Source organism: Delphinapterus leucas, chromosome 7 (genome assembly GCF_059928025.1).
Source record: "Delphinapterus leucas isolate spDelLeu-1000000601 "Yukka" chromosome 7, BTC_Dleu_Yukka2, whole genome shotgun sequence".
Classification (NCBI taxonomy): Eukaryota; Metazoa; Chordata; class Mammalia; order Artiodactyla; family Monodontidae; genus Delphinapterus; species Delphinapterus leucas.
In genome coordinates this window covers 48,148,042-48,171,605 of record NC_143135.1, presented here as the reverse complement: position 1 = coordinate 48,171,605, position 23,564 = coordinate 48,148,042, and the positions used below count along the sequence as shown (strand labels likewise).

The window sequence follows — 23,564 nt, the reverse complement described above, 5'->3', positions numbered from 1 at the left end:
TCACACGGCAAAGGCTCAACAAATGTGTGCTCTTATTACACGCGAGTATATAGGGGCCCCGCGGAAAACAAATACACCACGTGGCTGCTCTTGTACCCACCCCCACCTCCCTGAAGACCCTCAGGCCTAGAGCTGGTCATCTCCAAGATCTCTCCCCAGCCAGCCAACCCCTCTCTAGGTCACTGCCACAAGCAAGCCCCTGCTGTCTGCCGTCTTCTGGCCTCCTGCCCACGTTAGAGGGAAAGGTCAACTGCAGAGATGTCATAGCCTCAGGTTGGGCTCGGGCTCCCAGTGCCATTCCCACTCGCTCCCACCCTAGATGCCCCTGTGTCCACCAGCTTCTGTGACTCCTGAGGTGTCCACAGTGTGCCAGGTGGCTTCCCATCATCCCCCCACCCCTACGGCCCCCACAGAACAGAGCCGGACACTGGGTACAAACTGCAGTTTATTAAGGCTCCAGAGTGAGAATTGGCACTTGATTCTGGGCAGGGGCAGGGGTGTCAGTGGAACCCAAAGGAGCTGGGCCCAAACAAGTTAGAGGGACTGCCCCCATTCCCCCTACCCCCCAATAAATAAAGTCTCAGCTCCATCTCAGGGTGCTGGCACAGGGCAAGAAGCCCTCACTGAGGAGGACCCAGGGCTGCTGCCTCCTTCATCATCTTTCTCTCCACACTGGACCCGGCCACAGGTCAGTGCCCAACAGGGCCTCGTGGTGCTGGTGCTCTGACAGGGCTGGGGTGAGACGTGAGACCTGTCCCCACTGGAGGACTCTGGGGTGGGGATCTGGCCTCCCCCGCGGCCAATCATGGTCCGAGGCTGCCCAGGGCAGGCTCAGATGGGGCCTGCATTGGGGACACTGTGCGCATCCCAGGTCGGGGCCCAGCCTGGGCCACAGCTAGATATGCAGCTCCGTGTCATCGGGTGGCTCCAGGCCGGACTCTGCACTCAGTGCTGAGGCTGAGGGGCCCTGGGCCACCCCAAATGGTGAGACAACAGGTGAGCGAGCAGCCAGAGGAGACAGTGAGGGTGAGAAGCTGGGGGACATGGCAGCTGAGGACAGGGAACCTTCATGGCTGATGGGGGAGCGGTGAGAGGCTGGTGGGAAGATGGCCCGGGTTGTAGCCGTGCTGGCTGGCTTGGGGGGCACAGACTTGGCTCCTGGGTGGGCCACGGCAGTGATGAGGGGTGGTGGGTCAATACGGGGAGCCGGGGGACACGGCCGAGCCTCATCCTTGAGCCGGGCGATCTCTGTGAAGACGCTGGCCAGCGGCTGGAACTGAGGGCACCAGCTCAGCAGGTAGTCCCAGTTATAGCTGCCACGGAGCTCCTCCTCCCCAGCCACAATGGCCGTCAGTGCTCCTGCCACACATGGCTTGCCATCTGCTGGAAAGCCATAGTCCCCAGTGGGTGCAGGGCTTAGGCCACAGCCCCCCAAGAAGGCTGTGGCAGCGGCTGGGGGGCCCTCCTCTCGGTACAGAGTGGCCCCTGCACCCGGCAGCAGCAGCCCTGCCTTGCGGCCCTTATACCAGGTGTCGGGGGCAGGTGGCTCGCAGGATGTGTCACTCAGTCCATCTGCATCCTGCTGGATGCCGGAGTCAGGGCCACGGGCAGCCAGAGAGGAAGCCACACTGGCCACACGGGGGAACTCGTTGATCATGCGGATCTCGTCATCCTCTGCGGCCTCCGCTGAGCCTCGGCCACTTGAGTGTGAAGGGTCCAGGGAGCCACCGCGGGGGTAGGGTCCTCCAGCTCCTGGCCCACCATAGCTGGGGAGAGTCTGGTGATACAGGTGCTCTGAAGGCGGTGGGCTGGGTGGCTCTCGGCCCAGCTTCTGTAGAGAGCCACTGGCCAGGGGTGCTGCCTGTGACATTGGGCCAGGTGCCGCCTCAGCCTTGCGGCTCCGGGCCCGCACCAGCCCTAGGACCAGGGCTGCCAATGCGAGCACCACCACGACTCCCAGGGAGGCCGCCACAGCCCCCACCAATAGCAGGTTGAGGTCAGGTGCCAGGCCCAGTGCAGTGTGGGTGATGTCCACAGTTACAGGCACTGTGGCACTCCGGGAACCAGGCAGAGGCCCCCGTGCTACCACCTCCAGCCTCAGCTCCCGTGGTGCCTCACGTCGGGTCCGGCCCCCACCCCCAGAGGTGCCTGTTCCGCTGCCTGGTGCCCGGCTGTCCACCCGCAGGTACAGGGCACCTGTAGTCTGGTTGATACCAAAATAGGGGGAAGAGGTGGCAAGGGAATAGAGCACCAGGCCATCAGCACCTCCATCCTCATCTGTGGCCTGCACGTGACCCAGGCTGTGGCCACGCCGGGCACCTTCCGGCACTTGGAAGTGGAAAGCTGGAGCCAAGAATACTGGGTCATATTCATCCTCACCAGTCACCAGCACTGACACAGTGACTGAGGCTGACAAATTCCCAGCATCGGTAGCACCCACCAGCAACTGGAAGCTTCCTGTGTGCTCATAGTCAAAGGCCACTCGTGCCCGCAACTCCCCTGTTGAGCTGTTCAGCGCAAATGCCTCACGGCCCTCAGGCCCTGGCCCAGCCTCCAGCAGGTTGTAGCGGAGCCTTCCGAAAGCCCCAGCATCGCCATCAGTTGCATGCAGAGTAGTCACGAGAGTGCCTGGAGGCTGGTTCTCTGCCAGGCTGGTGCTGAGCAAGCTCAGAGGGAAGGCTGGCCTGTGGTCATTCACATCCTGGACTTCGATGGTCACTGGTGCCAGAGCAAAGTGTGCCCCGGCAGGGTCGGCAGCCCGCACGACAAGCTGATGTCGAGCCTGGGTCTCACAGTCCAAGGGGTGGGCCAGTCGCAAGTCACCCGAGCTCTCATCCAGCTGAAAGAGCCCAAAAGGGTCGCCTGAGCTGAGGGTGAAACGCACAAGGCCATGCGGGCCTGGGTCAGCGTCGGAGGCCTCCACGTGCAGCAGCTCGGCTCCAATAGGTGTGTCCTCGGGTACTGCCACACGGTAGGATGCTCGGGTGAAGACAGGTGGGTTATCATTGACATCCAGCACAGTGACGGTGACCGGCACAGCCGAGCTTCGAGGTGGCTGCCCCCGGTCAGCTGCAGCCACAGTTAGATTGTACTGGGTTAGGCTTTCGAAGTCTAGAGGCTCAAGCAACACCAGGCAGCCCAGGGCCCGGGGGCCTAGTCCATCACCCTCCCCAGTCTCAGCCAGCCGGGGTTCCAGCTGGAAGACTCGGCCCCGGTTGCCACTGACAATGCTGTAGTCCACGGCGGCGTGGGTGCGGCTTCCGTCGGCATCTGTGGCCTCCAGGGTGAGCAGGGTGGAACCAGGGGGCAGATCCTCAGTTACTGCCACACGGTAGTGTGACAATGTGAAGCTCGGGGTGTGGTCGTTCTGGTCCTGCAGCTGCACGTGCACTGTGGTGCGTGCGGCCCGAGCCGGCGTCCCATGATCTCGTGCTTCCAGCACCACGTCCACCACTCCTGGCCCTTCATGGCCCAAGGCCATTGTCCCCACTGTTGTGAACAAGGTCCCTGAGATGAGAAGGGAATGAAGAGAAATATGCCATCAGCAGAGGCTGTGGGTGAGCAGAGTGACCCTTCGAGGACTGGGAAATGGCCTCGGAAGTCAGACTCCAGGGAGTGGCCTGTGTGCTAGGAGATTACAGAGGGGCCTCCAGGATTCAGAGAATGGCTTCTAGGCATGCAGTCAGGACAGTGCTTAAAACAGAGACAAAGGGCAGAAAATGTCCTCCCTGGGTCAGAGATCTAGGAGTTAAGAGTTCAGGCAAGAAATTCCAGGAATGAGGTCAAAACATGGCCCAGCACAGTCAAGAATAAGGGGTAGATCCCAGGAAGGACGCACCGTTGTTGGGGTCAACACTGAAGCCCTCAGCAGGGGAAGCCAGGTGGTAGGAGACATGACCATTGGCACCTGAATCCCGGTCAGTGGCAGAGACGGAGAGAATGGCACTGCCTGGGGGTGTGTGCTCAAGCAGCATCACCTGAGGTGTGAGGACAAGGGTTTAAGGCCAAGCGTTCCAGCTGCCCACTCAGCCTATGTTCTGGAGCTTGGTCTCATGAGCTCTGCTTGCCATCCGTCCCAGCCTGGAGCCCATCCACCCCTTAGAATTTGGATTGCGCACCTTCCCCCATTTGTGGGCACCGGATGAAGAACCTGGACACAGTTCCCAGGACTTATAAGGCTGGTCTTATATCCCCAAAGATCCGTCCCCACGTCAGTTCTGACATCCAGCCCACCTCAGATCCTTCTAGCCTTGTCACTCCCCTCCGTTGTGAACAACCCTGGGCCCAGAGGTGGGGGCGTCAGTACCTGGTAGAGGGTCTGTGAGAAGGCGGGTGCATTGTCATTGACATCCTCCACGAGCACCGTGAGGTTGGCACGGCCCTCGTGAGGCCCGTCATGTGCCAGGAGCTGCAGGTGGTAGCGGTCACGCTGCTCGAAATCCAAGGGGCCCGTGAGGGAGAGGCGGCCACCATAGCGGCCTACACTGAAGGGATCCTGGGGCCCAGAAGGGCTCAGCACATACCACAGTACTGGTCCTGAGTCCACATCATTCCCTGTTACCTGTGCAATCTCTGAGCCCAATAGTGCATCTGCAATACATGGGACAAGTGCGTTTGGCATGGTCCCAGAGGCCCCTGGAGCCCCAGAGTGGGGAAAAGTGCTTCCCTACCGCCCTTTGTACCTCTCACTTTACCCAGTCCTCACCTTCCGACACTCGGAGCTCCCAGGGCTGGGGGATGGTGGGGCGATTGTCATTGGTGTCGATGACCATCACCGTCAGGGTAGCTGAGCCCACCAGGGCTGGGCTTCCTCTGTCTGTGGCCATCAGCACCAGCCTGAACACAGAGCACAATCGGGGTGGGGCCTGGGGATAAGGGAGAACCTTGGGCAGGGATAGGAGGGCTCAGGACAGGCTGGGGGGTGGGGAACTCAAGACGTGGCCTAGGGATTGAAGGGGATTCCATGCAGGGCTCAAAACTGGATGGACCTGGGATGGAGTCTCAGGGTCTACAGACCCAAGCCTCACCGTGTTTCGGCCCAGATCTCACGGTCCAGGATAGCTGTGGTAGTGATAGTGCCTGTGGCTGAGTCTACATGGAACAATCCCCGGGCTGGCTGGGATGCGGCCAGACTGTAGGAGATCTGTCCACTGGGGCCTTGATCCAGGTCATCTGCTTCGACCTGGTGAAAGTAGGAGGCTGCTGGCACTGGGCTGGCCACAGACAAAGTCCGCCCAGCCCTGCCCCCCATCTTCCCATCACACCCCACACCTGCAGCAGGGGTCCCTCCAAGGGCCTGGACTCAGGCAAGAAGGCCACGTAGTGGGGCCGCAGGAAGCGGGGAGCATTGTCATTGGCATCTTGCAGCGTTAGGGTCAGCACGGAGAAGGCAAAGGCTCCTCCACTCTCCGCCTGCAGCACCAGTCGCAGCCGTGGGTTTGCCTCAAAGTCCAGCCCCTCTGCTGAGCGAACCGTGACGGCTCCTGGAGGGAGGTGGAATGTATCACTGACAGACCTCTTGCTTGCCCTAGAGCCTCCTGTCTGAGGCCCGCTACTCAAGGGCAGCATCTCCCCAACCAGAGACTCCTCGGGCCCAAAGAGGACCCCCGCCAGGAGCCCGTCCCCTCACAGAGCCCCCTGCTCCCGCCCCTTACCTGTACTAGGCTGGATGGAGAAGGTCCCTTTCTCATTCCCACTGAGAATGCTGTATGTGATGGGTCCACTTGAGCCCCCTGTATGGATAGCCTTGGGGGAGACAATGGGGGTCCCTGCAGAGGGGATGATATTGGTTGAAATGTGAGCACTAGACTGAGGGAGTCTGGGGACTATTTTTAGTTAGTAACCCCAACCCATCCAGGGATACAAAGCTGGGAGACATGGTTGGGCACCCACCTGGGGGTGCATTCTCACGGAGCATGGCTTCGCTACTAGCCCGGGGAAAGCGGGGTCCACGCTCAGACTCTCCCTGCAGCCCAACAATGACCACACCAGTGGCAGAGCGAGCTGGACGGCCAAGGTCGGTTGCCACGATGAAGAGGACACGATCCTGGGGACCCACGGATACAGGGGAGCGGGCCACACGGATTTCACCAGTGTAAGAGTCCACAGTGGTGCCAGGAAGTGGTGTGCCTGCCAGCCGGTATAGGATAGAGGCATTGGCACCAGCGTCACGGTCTTCAGCTCGCAGAGTGGCCAGAGCCAGGGTTGGGGTACTGAGGCTAGGGCCTGGGCGGGGCAGGCGCAGCCTCAGGGGACTGGTGGGGAAGGTGGGCGCGTGGTCATTGACGTCGCGCACCATGATGGTGACAGGCACCGTGGTGCTTAGGGGTCCAGCAGCCGCACCATCCACTGCATTCACGGTAAAGGCATAACTGGGACACTGCTCTCTGTCCAGGGCTGCGGCTGTGCGCAATTCCCCAGAGCTGGGCTCCAGCAGGAAGGCTCCTGCTGCACCTGCACCCAGGTAGTAGGTCACGCGGCCATTGGGCCCAGCGTCAGGATCATGAGCCTGTAGCTGCAGCAGCAGGGTCCCTGCGGGTGCATCCTCAGGCACCTCCACAGAGTAGGCAGGCACAGGGAAGGCGGGGGCATGGTCATTAGCATCCAGCACTGTCACTGTCACAAACAGAGTAGCACTGAGAGCTGGCTGGCCTCCATCCCGGGCTTCTATCTGCAGCTGGAATGCTGGCTCCACCTCCCGGTCTAGTGGCCTCATGGTGCCAAACTCCCCTGAAGCTAGGTCCAGAACAAAGGCTTCTGATGGGTCCCCATCTGCAGAGAAGGGCATGCACACATAAACATACATGTGTCAGCCCATGGGAGTGGGGGTGATTTACAGGCAGCCTGGCAAAGAAAGAGAAAGAGAGAGGGAGAGAGAAAAGAGGGAAAGTGGGATAAAGGCAGAGAAACAAAGAGAAACACAGAAGGTAAAGAAAGATACCGCAAAGTAGCTTTTCTAAGAGTGTGGTCTGCAGACCCCAGGGATTCCCCTGAGACCCTTTTGGGGAGTACATAAGATCAAAACTATTTTCATAGTAATACTAAGACATTGTATGACTTTTTCATTCTCATCAACTCACAAATGCAGAGTGGGGTCCGGATGCTACATGACATGTGATGACATCATGACTTGGATGGTTAATGGAATGTGTGTGCTTGTGTAGTCTTGTGTTTCCCAGAATATTCTAGGTAGAAAGTTTAGAGCATAAATACGTGTTGTTTTCAGAGATTCACTCGTTTTTGCTGGCTTGTGTTCGGTTATACATGCTGTAATCTTTGTAACCTCATTACTGTCCAACAAATTGTTAGTTGAAACCCTAACATTTCCTTGGGCCTACGCAGAAATACGGCAAGTAGTATACTTCATTGGCTTGTTTTGCAATGATATTTTAAAATTTTCTCATCTTTAATGTCGAATATTGTAAATACTGATATAATTTGTTTACTATATATTTTATATATTAAATTATTATTTCACATTTTATTATATCAATAAATGCTGATATCATATAAGCCAAAGTTCTTTACAGTTCTCAAAAATTAAGAATGTTAAGGGTTCCTGAGACGAAAAAGTTTGAGAACAACTGCTCTACAGGGAGAGACAATCAAGAAAGAAAAAGAAAGAAAAGAAACAAAAAGATAAAAAGAGACAAAGAGGAGATCAAGAACTGGAGGGGCACAGAAATAGATGCTTGGAGACACAGAAACATAAAGAGAAGGAAAAGGAGACCAGGGCACGCTGGGTCTGACACAGGCCAACAGGAGTACACCTGGGCAAGTGGGTGCGGGAAGGTTCTCACCCAGGATGCGGTACTGCAGCTGCCCGTTGGCTCCCACATCCGGGTCAGAGGCCCGCAGCGTGGTAAGGGTCTGTGGGTCCTGGCCCTCAGGCACCTCCAGGGAGAGATGGGCACTCCCAAAGGTTGGGGCGTGGTCATTCTCATCCTCCACAGCCACTCGCACTGTGACATGGGTCAACAGCGGAGGCGAGCCCCCATCCCGGGCATACACTATCGGGAAGCAAAATCAGTGAGATCCAGCCTGCTCCCATCCCATGGAGGAATCCACACCACATAGTGTTCACCAGGTGCACACAAAAATCAGAATATGTCCCACTCTCCACACCCCACAAGCACACAGGCACACATACATACAGGTGGTGGTGTGACAGAAAAGGCACTAAGTGAGGTAACAAAAGATGCGAGTTCAAGTCCCAGCTCTGCCATTTCCAAGTTGTGTTAGCCTAAGCAGGTTACTTAATCGCTTTGGTGCTCAATATCCGCTTGCTCCTCTGTTAAACGGCTGCAGTGTAACCTGAGGGAACCCTAGAGGGCACAGCTGCGACATTATGCATTTGAGAGTTAGTGTGATCACACTGGTGACAGCCTAGACGTCAGTTCAACTTGCACTCTGCCAAACTCTTGACTCCCCAAAAGGATTAAAAATATAATAGAGGGCTTCCCTGGTGGCGCAGTGGTTGAGAGTCCGCCTGCCGATGCAGGGGACACGGGTTCGTGCCCCGGTCCGGGAAGATCCCACATGCCGCGAAGCGGCTGGGCCCGTGAGCCACGGCTGCTGAGCCTGCCTGTCCGGAGCCTGTGCTCCGCAACGGGAGAGGCCACAACAGTGAGAGGTCCGCGTACCGCAAAAATAAATAAATAAAATAAAATAATATATATATAATAGAAACTGTGCTGTAAGCTTATAAAATGTACTTTGCGGGTCCTGCCCATGTAACACTGCTGTTTACAGCGCCTCAGGCTTTGGGGATCCTGCAAACGCGCACCTGTTAGATTGATCTCCTCCTGCTCCTCCCGATCCAGGGCCCGAAGAGTTGTAAGAACTCCAGTGTCTGGGTCCAGGGAGAAGCTTTCGCCAGAGATGCCTCCATAAGTCACTTGCCCATTGGCCCCTGAGGAGGGGCAGCGTGGGGGAAGATCAGAGGGTGAATATACCCTTTCTTGACCCAGTCCGTCCCTCTTTCAACCCATCCCCCCAGGCCTTACCCAGGTCTGGGTCGGTTGCCCGCAGAGTGAGCAGAGATGTGCCAGGCGGGCTGTTCTCACGCAAGAGGACGCTGTACTCCTGCTGTTGGAAAGTGGGTGCCTCGTCGTTGACGTCGGCGACACTGACAGTCAGGAGCTGCGTGGCTGAGCGCGGCGGGGAGCCGTGGTCGGAGGCCACCACAGTCAGCACGAACTCAGCTCGCTGTTCACGGTCCAGGGACCGCACCACGGACAGCGCTCCTAGTTGAGCGGTAGGGCGGGTTGGAAGGTAACCTCAACACTCGCCCCACATCAGCACCCTCCTCGTCCCCACCCCCACCCCCGGCCCAACTCACCGGTACTGGGGTGTAGCCGGAAGTAGCCGTCCCCGCCAGCTGCCAGGCGATAGGACACGCGTGCAGCCTCGCCCAGGTCCGGGTCCCGGGCTACCACGTGCAGCGCTGCGGGCCCCGGCGGCTGATCCTCAGAGAGGCGCACACGTGAGGGCGACGCAAAGACCGGAGCGTTGTCATTCTCATCCGTGACAAAGACGCGCGCGGAAACGCGTGCTGCGCGGCGGCGGCTGGCATTGGCAGGCCGGTCGGTGGCTTCCACGAGCAGCAGCAGAGCGGGAGTGGTCTCCCGGTCCAGGCCTCTCGGGGCGCTGAGCGCCCCGGTGCGTGAGTCCAGGCGAAGCGCGGGCACGGGCGGCTCCTGGCGCAGCAGACGGTAGCGCACGTCGCTGTTGGGGCCCGGGCCGTCGGCGTCCGACGCGCGGAAAGTGTACAGCGCCGCCCCCGGCTCTGGGTTCTCCGGAAGCGCCAGAGCCAGCGGGTCACGCGCGAAGGCCGGCGCATGCTCGTTCTCGTCCTGCACGCGCACCTGCACTCGCAGCAGCCGCGCGCCCGCGCCTCCCGGCCCCTCGGCGCGCACTGTGAGCGCGCGCCACGCCGGGCCCGCCTCGAAGTCCAGGGGCCGCGCCAGGTACAAGCGCCCGGAGGCCGCGTCCAGCGCGAAAGTGCCCTCCGGGTCCGCGCCGCCCACCAGTGTGTAGGTGAGTGCGCCCACTCCCGCCGACTCTGGCGGCGCCACCGAGCCCAACAGAGAGCCGGGCTGGAGGCCCTCGGCTGCTGTCACGGTCAGCACGACAGGCACAGGTGCGGCCGGGTCTGGGTCTGAGGGTTCCGGCGGAGGCTCAGCCGAGCGAGCTGAGGGAAGCACCTGTTGTGGACCCAGGAGGGAGTACGGAATCAGGCGGACCCATGTAAAAGGGAATCTGGACTGGCCTGCTGAGTAGCAGGAAGGGCGGTCAGAGTGGCCTGACTAGAGGAGAGGGTGCCCACACTGGTGACCAAGGAGACGTGGACAGATTGGAGGAAGGGCAGCCATACCTGCACCAGCAGCTGGAGGCTGGAGCTCCGAGGGGGGCTGCCTTGGTCGTGAGCACTTAGCGTCAGCACATAGTGAGGCCGCTCTGCTCGGGTCAGGGGTGCTGCAGTGAGCAGCTCCCCTGAGTGAGGGTGCAGAGAGAAGAGCTCTGAGCCAGGACCTGGGGACAGGCAGAGGAAGGGCGAGGCCTTGGGTTCCAGAGCTGGGCATGTCATGAGGGCCTGCCAGCACCCACCAACTCCCTTCTCTCCAGCCCCCGTACCAGTTAGCATGTACAGGATTGTTCCATTCTCCCCCTCATCCGGATCCCTGGCCTGCAGAGTTGTCACCAGTGTTCCTGGAGGCACACCATCTGGTACCTGTGGGAACACAACTCATCTACAGTTGTCTCCTTCCTGTTCTTGAGACAACTCAGGATGGAGTTCCCATCACCTATGTTCAGGCAGAGCCCCGTTTTTGCTCTCAAACCTGTTCCAAGACGCAGACTCTCTTACTTACACCTACAGTTCTAAGCAGAGACCCACACACCCTCTTACTTCTTCAGGGCAGAGTACTGCAGCTTCACATACCTGTACGGGGAGGCCCCCACCAGCAGCCCCTGAAGCCTGCAGGAAGGTGGGGCTGTTGTCATTGAGGTCGAGCACTGCAATGTGTATGGTGCCTGTGACACTGCGGGGTGGGCTCCCCCCATCCTGCACCTGCACCAGGAGCTGGTAGCTGCTCTGCCGCTCACGGTCCAGAGTTTGGAGTGTGGTAACCTCTCCTGGGAGTGCAGGACAGACAGAGATCATGTATGGGGTAGCTAGGGATGCAGAGCCTGAGGTCCATGAGAGGCTGGGGTTTGGGGAGTGTGGAAGGGAATGCCCAGGTAAAACTCTAGCTCAGTCCTGGTCCTCATGGCCAGGCTCTGGGGAGCGTGTCTGGGTGCTCACCCAGTCAGAGGATGAGGCTATGGGGTCTCAGATTTTGGGTCCCAGTGCTCACCAGTCTGGGGGTGGATGCGGAAGGCCTTGCTGTCTTCTGACAGCTGTCGCAGGCTGTAGGTCAGACGTCCATTGGGTCCTGAGTCTCGGTCAGTGGCAAAGACCCGGCCCACACTGGTCCCTGGGGGCTGGTTCTCAGCCACAGCCAGGAAGGTGGGCTCCTCAGACAAGCGGGGACTGTGGTCATTCTGGTTGAGGATGCTGACCCTCACGGTGGCTGTGGCTGTCTGCTGCCCCAACTCAGCTTTGGACCCAGACACTGCCATTACTTTCAGTGTGTATAACTCCTGGGCCTCACGGTCCAGTGCTGCTCGCACCCATAGCCACCCAGTCTGTGGCTCCAGGCCAAAGGGGCTACTTGGCCCATCTGCTGCAAGGCGGTAGGTGACAGGGCCCCCATCTGGTGCTCGAGCCTGCACTTGCAGGACTTGAGTTCCAGGGGTGGTGCCTGAGGGCAGGTCCACACGGTAGGTGGGGCTGTCGAAGTGGGGAGCCAGCCCACGGGTCCCCAAGTCCTGTACCACCACCCGCAGTCGAAAGTGGCTGGTGCGGGGTGGGGAGCCACCATCCCGGGCTTCCAGCTCCAGTTCATGGGCTGGCCCCCCTGGAGGCCCCAGAGGTCCCATAAGCAGTATGTGGCCTGTGGTGGGGTCCACAGTGAAGGCCCCACCACCCCCAGCAAGCAGGGTAAAGGTGACTCGACTGTTAACGCCTGAGTCGGGGTCCAGAGCCCGCAGTGTATAGATGGGAGTCCCTGGGGCAGTGCTTGGCGGCAGCAACACCGTGTCTTCAGGTGCAGGGAAGGCAGGGGAGTTGTCATTCACATCATCCAGCAGCACACGCACCCGAGCTACGGCGAAAGCCGGGGGCACTCCACTGCCTGCCCGTACCTCCAGCTCTAGCGCTGGTCCCAGCAGCTCCCGGTCCAGAGCTCGAAGCGTTTGTAACAGCCCTGTGGCCCCATCTAGGGAGAAGAGTCCTCGGGGATCCCCACCTGATAGGGTGAGGGTCACAGGCCCCAGGCGACCTAGGGAAGAGGAAAGAAGGGTCAGAAAAGAGATGGGGGGCACCTATTGAGTTGGAGCCCAGACTCTGATCCCCAAAAGGGCTAGGCAGTGCCCACACCTGGGCCTTTCGAAGTATTAGGGGGAGGGGCAGGTGTTGGCAGAGAAGCTGGGTGGCACCAGGGTGATATTCATGTACCTGGGGATGAAGCAGAGTGCCTGTACCATGCCCACGGAGGTGGCGGGGATTGGAACCAGAGTGTTTTGTATTGGGGCTATCAGTGGTGTGATACTCGAGGGTTATGTTGGGGTGTCTGGGTATGGCACCAAATGGATATAATGATAAGTGATACCTGATGGATTGTGTGCTTGGACTACACCCACACTGGTGCCTGGTGCCACATCCTCTGGCACAGAAAAGACATACTGTAGTTGCTCAAATACTGGTGGTATGGGAGTTCCGGGCACAATGCTGATGTTGACTCGGGCACTGGGCTCTGCCTGCAGGCCACCTCCATCCTGAGCCCCGATCTCCAGCTGCACCACGGAATTGGCCCGTCTGGCCAAGGGCCAGGCTACCGTCAACAGCCCTGGGAGGAGGGAGAAGTGGAGATGTATAAGGAAACAGAATAGAGCTGGAAAGGTTGGGGGGTGGGGGGCAGGCAGTACTTCATTTAGGCAGATGGGGAGGCAAGCCCTGGGAAGGTGAAGATCCTCACCTGAGCGCTCATCCAAGGCAAACAGTGGGGGGCTATTGCCAGCCAGGATGTGGTAGGAGAGTCGCCCATGGGGTCCCTGGTCAGGGTCATGGGCACGCACCCTCAGCACAGCTGTGCCTGGTGTACTGTGGGCGCTCAGACTGGCAGCATACTCCCGTGGATAAAACTGAGGTGGGTTGTCATTCTCGTCTGACACAAACACCTTCACATACACCATAGACTTGAGGCCTCCCTGGTGAGACATGCAGCCATTAAGTCAGGTGGCCCTTGATTGGCCCCGGTGAATGCCCTACCCCAGTCTGCCCACAGACTGTCCACTCACCCCATCCACAGCTGTCACCGTGAAGTCGAAGCTTGAGGGCCCCTGATCGCGATCCAGGGTCCGGGTCGTGCACACGTCGCCACTGTGGGCATCGATGCGGAATGGGGGAGACCCCGAGGCCCCAAGTCCGGCACCCAAGGAATAGGAGAGGAGGCCAAATGGGCCACTGTCTGCATCTGTGGCTGTCACCTGGGGAGAGGCTGGGGTGAGTAATGCCCCATCTTTTTGGCCAGAAAAGCCATAACTAAGTGGCAACTGGAAGGAGCAGGCCCTGGGCCAGTTGGTGCCCAGAGTCTTAGGATGGTGGACACACAGAAGGGACTAGTAGGACACGGGCCAAAATCCAAACCCAGCTCAGACCTCACCACTTGCGTTAGGTTCCTGTGAGACTCTGATCACAACATTTTTGTCAACTGGTCAATATAGAACTTTGTTTTATGTGTGTTTCTGTTTAAAGGCACCTTATTTAATATATATTGTTGGTTCATTAACACTGAATTCATGGCCAATGGCACAACTCATAACTAAATGAAACTTATCTAACACATGTATTTTCTCCATAAGGCACAGCACAGCCTTCTTGTGTTTAGGAAAACAGACATCACTTCAGCACTACAGTTGGGGGCAATTTTATACAGCAAAATCACCAAACAAAAAGCACAAAAATGCAAAAAACGTGGCATTAAACAGACCACGAAAAGGACCCTTGTTTACCATATAAGAGCTGTAACATGAAGGCAGAGCATTGCCTTGTTCGACCTCAGCCGGGAATGTGCTTGTTGAGAGACTTGAATTTTCCATCCTTCTGCACATGTCCGGGAATGACTGTGAAAGCTCCACGAGTATTGATTCAAGGGTTACAAATAGATTTTAGAGAGTTGGCGAATTCACAAATACAGAATCTGCAAATGATGAGGACCAACTGTACTTAAAAGGAGAGCGCTAAGGGCTGTGATAGCAAATTCCAGGTGGGTCACAGGGAGTTAATAACCATCGCCAAGTCTCATCATCACTCCAGTCAGAGAACTGGCTGACCGACAGAGTTATTGAGACTGATGTTATAGGCCTGCTCTTTATTGAGTTTGGTTATAAAGTGGGATCTGATTGGTACTCAGATCTGGTAACTGGAGTGATGAGGATCTGCACTATGAATTTATGGGATGTGGCTCATGCACCTTTAGCATCCCTTCATCTCTTAAGCCAACCTCATTGGAAATGAGAAAGGGAGAACTGCAGGTCTATAGGAAAATACCGAGGTCGTTAAGTTCCAGGGGCTCCCCAAAACTAAGAAATAGGGGAAGGTTTTCCTGGTGACTTCTCAGGCATCTCCCAGACTGGCTCAGGAAGAGTTTATGACTGGACACCAATGTCAGGAGCCTCTGAACATTTCAGAGCCAGATCAGCAGGAGACACCATTCCAAAAGCTTCTGAGCCTTGGACAGGGCCAGGCACACAGTAGGTACTCTATGTATATTTGTTCATTGAGTAAACAGACATTCAGATTGCCCTGCCTTACAACAAAAGCTTCTTTCAAACTAAGTTTTATAAATTGGGTGCACATTAGGCCCTCAGTAGTGGGTTAGCTGGTGCAGACTGCTGTAGCTTGTGACAAAGTACTCTTTGTGGCTACATGGGCCTCAGGGTCATGATATGCTGCAAAAGGAAGCTGGAGAGTTCCCCTTTCTTGGCCAGAAAATGTTGCTCAGAGAGAAGCCTAGCCAAGGACTTCTGATCGTTGCCCGGGCCTTTGACAGAAGTGATTTGTGCCATTGTTTACCCTCCTGAGAGACACTAAGACCTTGCCATGCTGAACCCTGGAAACAGCTCCTGCCCCAACTCTTTACTATGGCTGTGGGCCTGGATATCCCAAGAGACAAACTTCCCCCTGGATCAGTCTGGCGGGCTGCAGCACAGCTGCCGCACCGTCTCCAGAAGCTGTTAAAGACCTCTGCCCTCTGACCCGCTGCAGGAAGAAAGCAATAAATAGTGGTCAAGAGAAGTTGTCAGGAAGTGACCCCAAAAGGCGCAGGGGCCGTTGACTGGAAATGACCAAGGCAGAAGTGAATTTTCTGGCCTGTGCAGCCCCTGCTCAGAGCTCCTAGTGCAAATGCAGTCTCCAGTTTCAGCAGGCTCTCAGCCTTGCTACATAGTCCAACCTTGGTCAGCTCCCACTTCCAGCTCTGCCTGAAAGCTGTAACTAACCTCATCTCTCTCCTCTTGTCCCCACCCCACCCCACCCCTAGCTCTCATCACATGCACTAGTGCAAGGAGAAAATAAAGACCCTCATCTGTGAACTCTCTAAAATTCCTAGCAGACCACAAACTTACTTCATCTGCCCCATGCTGACCTCCTTCCCAGGTGTCCCTCCTGCTTTGACACTTTGACACTGTGCTCTCCTGCTTCTCCACCCACTGCTTCCCCACTCCCAGCCTCCCTCCACCTCTCCTTACTCTGTCTGTTATACACTGTTGTTCTCTGGAATCTTTCCTTGGCCTCTTCTCATTCTGCACACGCTCAGGGCCTTCTCTTCCACTGCTGTGGCTTTGACCCTCATCTGTACTTTGACCCAGACCACTCCTCTGTGCTCCAAACTTGTACATCCAGATGCCTGCTCAACATCTCCACTTGGACGTCCCACAGACACCTTAAATCCAACCTGTCCTAAACTAAACTCATGATAATCCCAACCCCTCTCTAATGATTCCTCCATCCACGCAGTTGCTCGAGCCAGAAATGTGTTCTTCCCTTTTCCTCTCTTGGCATATCAATCAAGCAGGGACTAAGTAAATCCTCATTATCCCTCCTACTTGTCTGTTGCTCTCCATCACCATTATCACTGTCCTGACTTGGGCCTGAGTCGTCTCTCCCCTGGACTACTCTAGCTCCCTTGTCATAGGCGTCTGACCCTCCGATCTGTCCTCCATACCAGGACTTCTCAACCTTGGCATGACTGACATTTTGGATCAGATAACTCTTTGTTGTGGTGCTGTCATGTGTATTATAGGATGTTGACAGCATCTCTACCCACTAGATACCAATAGATCCCACCAGTTGTGACAACCAAAAATGTCTCTAAACATTGCCAGATGTCCCCTCCAGAGGGCAAAATCACCAGCCGTTGTGAACCACCGCTCTACACTAACTAATAAAAGCATCTTTTGAGAAGACAAATATCATATTATTCCTCTACTCAGATATCTTCAGTGTCCCCGAAAGAAAAATGCTCAAACTCCTCGGCTTGGCTTGACTCCTCACTGTCTGGCCTCCTGCAGTCTCATCTCCCACTCTTTCATCTCACACCTTAAATTCCAGAGATACCGAGCCACTTGTAGGCCCTTGAACGAGTCAGACAAGTCAAGCTCTTCCACTTCTCTCTGCGTGTCACCTCTGCTTCAACCCTTCCCTTATCTCGTCCCCTCATCAGCTCCTGCTCATCTTTTAAGTCTCAGCTCAAAGGTCCTTTCTTTTGAGAAAACGTTCGAACTGCCTATCTGTACCTCATGAATATCCCCATATAGAAGCTTTTATTATTGGAATAAAACTGTTTCTCTGCATATGAATCTCACCTCTAGACTATAAACTCCATGAATTAGGTAGTGGTTACTCAGTCATTACTGTGTTCTGTGTCCCTAATACAATGACAGGCACGTGGCAGATACTTGATAAACGAATACTGAATGAATCAAATATTAAGACTTCTTGTAACAGTTATGAACACCCAACGGTCATTTTTACCCCTGCTTCCCTACGATTACTACTAGTAAAAACTCCAGGAAAGCACCTGGAGAGATGCCCTCTTGCTTCAGGCACTAGTGAGGAGGGAAGACGTTTGGAACCCACAGCCCATTGGTCCTGGGCCAAGAGGGAGAGTAAACACATGGGAGAGTGGGTGGGAGCTGGACAGCAGTAGGCAGGCAAGTACCCAGAGTCTGGCCAGACAGGAGGTCAGCCAGGCCTAGTCACTGGCTTGAAAGTCTAGGCCAACAGGCAGCTCCTAGAAAATGCTCAGGGATCTGCTGGACTTCTGAGACATAAAGACTTCAAGCACGAATCTCCTAAGAGACCACCCTGCCTCCAGTCTCCTCTCCTGCATCCATATTCCATGGGGCAGCCAAAGCAATCTTTCCAGAAGACATATCAGATTTGCCTAGAGCCTCTCAATGGCTCCCTGTGATTTCTAAAATAAAGTCAAAGCTTGTCAGCTGGTCCCTGTCTACTCGCTTGTCTCACCTCCCCATAACTCTTTCTCATCAGCACAGTCGAGGCCAACTTGAACAATGCAGTTCCATGAACACATCATGATGTTCTGTAGCTCTTTCTGTGGCCTTGGAGTCCCTGTCCTCATACCCCATGTTATCCACTTGGCAAAGTCTCATTGCTTCTGCAAAGGTCTGCCTCTAGGCTTCCATAGCACCTCATATGCAGCCTGATGCATTACTAGTTACTGGTGTGTCTCCTTGCCTAGACTGGGACTGGCCTGGGAATAAGACTGTTTCCTTTCTTTGTTCTCAGGGCCCAGCAGAGTGCCAGGCTTACAGTGGGTAAGTTAATTTTTGAATGTATCACTTACCATTGATCTAATCTCTCTTTCACCCTTAAAGCAAGTTAGCTTCCCAAAAAAAAAAAAAAAATACAAAAATGGGACTTCCCTGGTGGTCCCAGTAGTTAAGACTGTGCACTTCCATGCAGGGAGCACGGGTTTGATCCCTGGTCGGGAACTAAGTTCCCAAATGCTGTGTGGCACGGCCAAAAAACAAACAAACAAAAAAACAATCTGTAGTGAGGAGGGAGGGATGAATAGGTAGAGAACAGAGGATTTTTAGGGCAGTGAAACCACTCTCTATAATACTATAGTGTATGTCATTATATATGTCAATTATACATATACTTTATACTTTTGTCCAAACCCATAGAATGTACAACACCAAGAGTGAACCCTAATGTAAACTATGGACTTGGGTGACAATGATGTGTCAACGTAGGTTCATCTGTTGTAACAAATGTACCACCCTGGCATGGGATGTTGATAATGTGTGAGGCTGTGAGTGGGGGCATGGGGTATATGAGAAATCTGTACCCTCCACTCAATATTGCTATGAATCTAAAACTGCCCCCAAAACATAAAGAAAAAAAAAAAACAAAAAACCAAATTTGATTATGCCTTTTCTGCCTCAAAGAAGTTCAGTGACCTCTTTTGCCTTCCAAGTAAAGCCCTAACCCTTCATGGCTTGGTGTCCAAGGACTTCTGCAGTTTGGCCTCAGCCTGCCTCTCCAGTTTCATGCTCCACCCATCTCCTCCAAGCCTGACTTGCGGGAAGTCTGTGGCCCCCACAGCCTGTCCAGGGCTCCTGCCTTTTCCTCTGAGGTCTTCCTGCTCTGGACATTGGGATCTCACTGGATACTTCTTGTCTCTCATCCTCGTGCCTGAGCCCAAGTGTCCCATCAAGGCTCAGTTCCAAGGGCAGGGATGGGGGTGTATTCCAGGACACCTCAGCGCTAGACTAGGGTTGGAGAGCTCTGTAAATGCTGGCATCTCCCTTGGGGAACAGGAGCCACATGGGTGTGCAGAATCTCCGTCTCTGCCCTGCAGAACAACTTTGAAACTTTAAAGAGTCCTCTCTCATTTCCTGCCACCACAGGACACATTTTCTCTATATCCAATCTTAATTCTCTCAACTGCCAAGATTACCCGGCTCAGCTCTTGTACCCTGCTTTCTCATCTTCTCATTAATCCTCACCCTCGGCACAGACCGTGCAGCTCATCGCGCAGGACCGAACTCTCTGGCATATGTCACCATCCACAGATGGCACCTGCAAGGCTTGGTTCCTGCTCTGAGGTCCCCTGTGACCCTCTGATCCACTCCTGCCCACAGAATCATCCTGCGCCGGGGCGGGGTGGGGGGGGGGCGGCTTACCCACCTGCAGGAAGCAGGTTCCGGGCTGGGTGCCCTCAGGCAAGGAGGCATTGTAGAAAGTCCTCTGGAACTGCGGCTCATTATCATTCACATCCTGCAAGGCCACACTCACTGTGGCAGAGGAGATGAGAGGGGGCAAGCCCCCATCCGTGGCCACCACAATTAGCTGCGGCTGTGGTTCCAACTCATAGTCCAGTGAAGCAGCTGTGGTGATGATGCCTGAAGTGGGGTCGATGGAGAACCAGCGGGTGTGGGCACCTGGGGCCAGGCTATAGGTGACCTGACCGTTGGTGCCCTGGTCAGGATCCCGGGCCATCACTCGCACCACGAAGCTGCCAGGCAGCGCAACCTCAGGCAGGGGCTCGGGCCGGTAGAGCTGGCGGTCAAAGGCAGGGGCGTTGTCGTTGACATCAGTGACATGCAGCACAAAGGCAGCCTCGGCTCGCAGCGGGGGTGAGCCTGAGTCTGTGGCAGTAACTCGCAAGTTATAGGCATCCCTTTCCTCTCGATCCAGCTGCCGAGCCACGCACACCAGGTAGATGACGCTGTCCTGGGTGCTGAGCGCAAAGTGGCCCTCTCCACCTTCCAGGGACACATTGACATGGGCAAAGTCACCATCATCTGGGTCTGACACAGAGATTCGAGCAACAAGCTGGCCAGGGGGGGCAGCCTCAGACACTCGGGGGGAGCCATCCGCACTCAGGAAGATGACAGTCATAGAGGGCTGATTGTCATTGGCATCTCGCACGTGCACGGTCACAAAGGCCGAGCCCAGCTCAGGGTGAGCCCCTCCATCCCGTGCCTGTACCACCAGTTCATGGACCCGCCGTTGCTCGAAGTCCAGTGGCCGCTCCAGCCGCAGCAGCCCCGTGTGTGCGTCGATGGAGAAGGGCCCGTCACCCTCGCTCTGCCTCCGGTTGATCTCATAAGTTACAGCCCCATTGGCACCGGCATCGGCATCGGAGGCATACACCTGCAAGACAGGACTGCCGGGGGCCAGGCTCTCGGACACCACAGCATGGTAGCGGCTCTGATTGAAAGCTGGGGCATGGTCATTGATGTCCAGCAACGTCACGTCCAGTAGGGCCTGGGCCCTCCGGGGTGGTGAACCACCGTCGTAGGCCTCCAGTTGCAACATGTAGTGTGAGCGGTTCTCTCGGTCCAGCTCCCCGGTAACTACGAGCTCAGGCACTGGGGCCCCATCTGGACCGGGACGTGTCTCCAGCCGGAAGGTCTCTCCAGCCCCATCACCAGACAGCGCATAGCCCTGGGTTCCTAGGCGGCCAGCGTCTGCATCACGAGCAGGCTCCAGTGGGTAGCGGGTGCCGAGAGCGGTATGCTCAGGTATCTGCAGGACAGCTCGAGCCTGTGGGAAGGCTGGAGCGTGGTCATTGATGTCAGCCACTCGCACGGTAACTTCCACGGTGGCGCCATCAGGAGTGACTGCAGTGAAGCGGTAGCGATCCCGCCGCTCGCGGTCCAAGACCCGGGCTGTACGGACCACCCCGCTGTGTTCGTCAATGGCCAGGTCTGTGCCCACACCGCTGCCCTCCTGGGCGGAGATGAAGTACATGGGAGGTGCTGCTGTGCCCGCTGGAAGCCCTGCACTGATGTCCCCGATCAGTGTGCCCGCTGGCTGCTCCTCGTCAATCTGCAGGTCCAAGCTCCCAGCCTGGCCCCAGGCGCCCGGCACCCCCGCGCCCAGGAGCAGCAGCAGTGATAGCAGGGGTAGGGGCCTGGGGCTCTGCATGCCTGGGCAAGAAGGTGCAATGCCCCGCTCCTTCTGCATGGCAGGGGCAGTCCAGCTGTGGCTTGGGCTCCAGCTCCAGGCCAGGCTCCGGGCCCAGCTTGATCTCAGGCTTTGGATCAGATCCAACTTGGACCCTGGCTCCAGCTCACGATTCCTGGCCTGGGAGAAAATCGGAAGCAAAAAGGTCATGATGGGGGAGGAATCAACCGTCCAGGCTGGGGTCTAGGCCACACCAGGACTCAAGCATGCTCAGTGCCCCCGCAGGGCCCTTGTGCTGCCTCACACCGTCTGGGGCCCAGGAAGCTCCTCAGGACCCACTCCAGTCTTTACCTGGCAGGTCCCATCCCACTCTGATTCCTGTCCCCCCTCCACCCCCCAGCAGATTGTTTTTTCCTATTGTTCAGACCTAAATGCCTTCAGACTCCCTTCCTTCCATCTGTAGACTTAAACGTGTGGCCAATTCTTTCTCATTTCTCTTCTCATCCGGGATTAATACCTCAATAATCATGTGCTTGGCAACCTCACCCGAATCTCAACAATGTCCTCTCTGCCAGAGCCCTCTACCAACATTTAACTATGCTGACGTCTCTCTCTCTTTCTCTCTTCTCTCTCTCTCTATAATATATATATAATCTCTTTCTCTCTCTCTCTCTCTCTATATATATATCTATATCTATATCTATATCTATATATATATACCTTTAGCCCTACTTCCCTCTCTATTTAACAAGAGATTGAGCACCTATTATGTGGAGGCACTGGAGACACCTCAGAGAATAAAGGAAACAGTCCAGGAATTGGACAAGTAATTAGGAGTGTGATAAGGACTGTGAGGGAGAAGTGCCGGGAGCTGTGAAGGCATAGATATAGGAGGGGCTTACCACAGTCAGGGAGTCAGGGAGTGCTTCTCTGAGGAAGCCACATTCAAGTCAGGATCTACTTAATGTAGGTATTTGCTAGACAATGGTGGGCGGAGAAGGGGGATACAGAAACATTCAGAAGAGGGAACTGAATGGGAGGCTTAGAGTCCGCAGTCAAGAAAGGGCTGAGGGTGTCGGGGCAGGTAGGGCACAACGTGTGTGAGGTGTAGAGTGCTGAGGCAGAAGGTATGAAATGGGGCAGGGGCTCGTAGGCCATACTGATGATTCTGACTTTATGCCGGGGACAAATGGAAGCCATGAAAGTATCTTAAGAGTGGGTGCTGCAATATGGCTTACGTCTTGTGAAGATCTCTATTGCTGCCCCTTTGTAAACAAGGATCACACAGATGGGAAGGTTATCTTAGGACAGCCCTTGTAACACACTTGGGGGAGTCCAGGTGAGGGTGAATTGACGGTGAATTGTATGAGTGTTAGCAATGAAAATGGGGAGAAGCGGATAGCTCTGCGGGACGTTTCGCAGGTAGAACAGGCAGGACTTGATGATGGCTTGAGGCAGGGGATGAGGGAGTGGGAGGAGTCACGGATGATGGGCAGATTTCGGGCCTGAACCATCAGCTGGACCAAGGCAGCCTTAACTGGCCAGAGAGAGAGACAGAGAAAGAAATCCAGGGAAGGGCGATGCCTCTGTGGCTAAGGGAGCCAGGGCTTCAAATGCTGCTGACGTTCAAGAAGGAGGAGGCCTAAAGCCCCATGAAGGCCTTTAAGGACTGAGTGAGAGCAGAATCCGTGGAGACGTTGCCCTCTCTGAAAGGTTTGTTCACTTCCTCCAATTTCTCACCTCTCACCCCCTCCTCCATCTACACAGAGAATCTTCCTCTCCTGTGACACTGCTTTCACTAAGCTTCCAGTCATCGCTGTACTCTACATCCGATGGACACATTTTTATCTCCTTGCTGGATCATTCTGGAACACTGAAACACTGATCACTGGCTTCTTGAAGCCTAGCCCTCCTGGCCTCCCATGGTGACCCCCCACCTCTTGCTTCCATTGTACTTCTGTGTCCACTCTTCAGTCCCCTGGGCAAGTTCTTCCTCTGCCCTTAAAAACTGGTGCTCCTCAGGACTCAGTCCAGGGCCGCATGTTTTCCCACTTACCACACTGCCTGGGTGATCTTAGCCACTCCCGTGCCTTCAATTCAAATGTATCAGTCATCTTCTGTACCGTCTATTTGCTGATGACTTTACAATCTCCAGCTCTGGAGAGCACTGGAGACACATGTCCAGCCATACAATGGACTTCCTTACAATGTATTCCCAACCTTCACCTCAACCTGATTTTCTTCCTCCATTCCCTTTCCTGTGAACAGCACCACCACTCAGAAACTCTCCTTGCTTTCCTTGCTTTTCTTCAGTCCTGATTTCCAATTAGTCTTCAAAACCTGACCATCTTAACTAGACATGTTTCAAGTCTGCCCTTTCCTATGTTTTCACACTGTTGCTGTCCCAGTCCAAGCACTGTCATCCCTCTTTTCGATTCCTGCCACAGCCCTTCACTGGTCCCCATGCCTCCTGGATTGGACCCTCTGATCCATGTCCGCCTGGCCAGAGCTATCCTCA

General features: G+C 55.7%; 1 protein-coding gene across 1 annotated transcript; it reads right to left on the bottom strand.

Annotated features, from left to right (window-relative positions):
• Positions 1 to 427: 427 nt before the first annotated feature.
• DCHS1 (dachsous cadherin-related 1) lies at positions 428 to 21,677 on the bottom strand. Its single transcript, XM_022563183.2, has 20 exons — positions 19,322 to 21,677; positions 13,402 to 13,590; positions 13,080 to 13,311; positions 12,714 to 12,950; positions 11,358 to 12,383; positions 10,943 to 11,136; positions 10,636 to 10,732; positions 10,376 to 10,533; positions 9,341 to 10,205; positions 9,006 to 9,245; positions 8,786 to 8,911; positions 7,800 to 8,009; positions 5,893 to 6,771; positions 5,655 to 5,768; positions 5,272 to 5,483; positions 5,028 to 5,182; positions 4,706 to 4,836; positions 4,307 to 4,590; positions 3,839 to 3,977; positions 428 to 3,507 (listed from the first exon to the last, which is right to left on the bottom strand). The coding sequence occupies exons 1-20, from the start codon at positions 21,254 to 21,256 to the stop codon at positions 896 to 898; spliced, it is 10,035 nt and encodes a 3,344-aa protein (XP_022418891.2). The 5' UTR covers positions 21,257 to 21,677; the 3' UTR covers positions 428 to 895.
• Positions 21,678 to 23,564: the final 1,887 nt, after the last annotated feature.

Coding starts and splice junctions, on each gene's coding strand:
- DCHS1 (XM_022563183.2), bottom strand. CDS start 21,256: ATGACCTTTTTGCTTCCGATTTTCTCCCAGGCCAGGAATCGTGAGCTG. Junction 9,246..9,340: donor CCGGCTACACCCCAGTACCG/GTGAGTTGGGCC, acceptor CCGCTCAACTAG/GAGCGCTGTCCGTGGTGCGG. Junction 4,837..5,027: donor GAGATCTGGGCCGAAACACG/GTGAGGCTTGGG, acceptor CTCTGTGTTCAG/GCTGGTGCTGATGGCCACAG.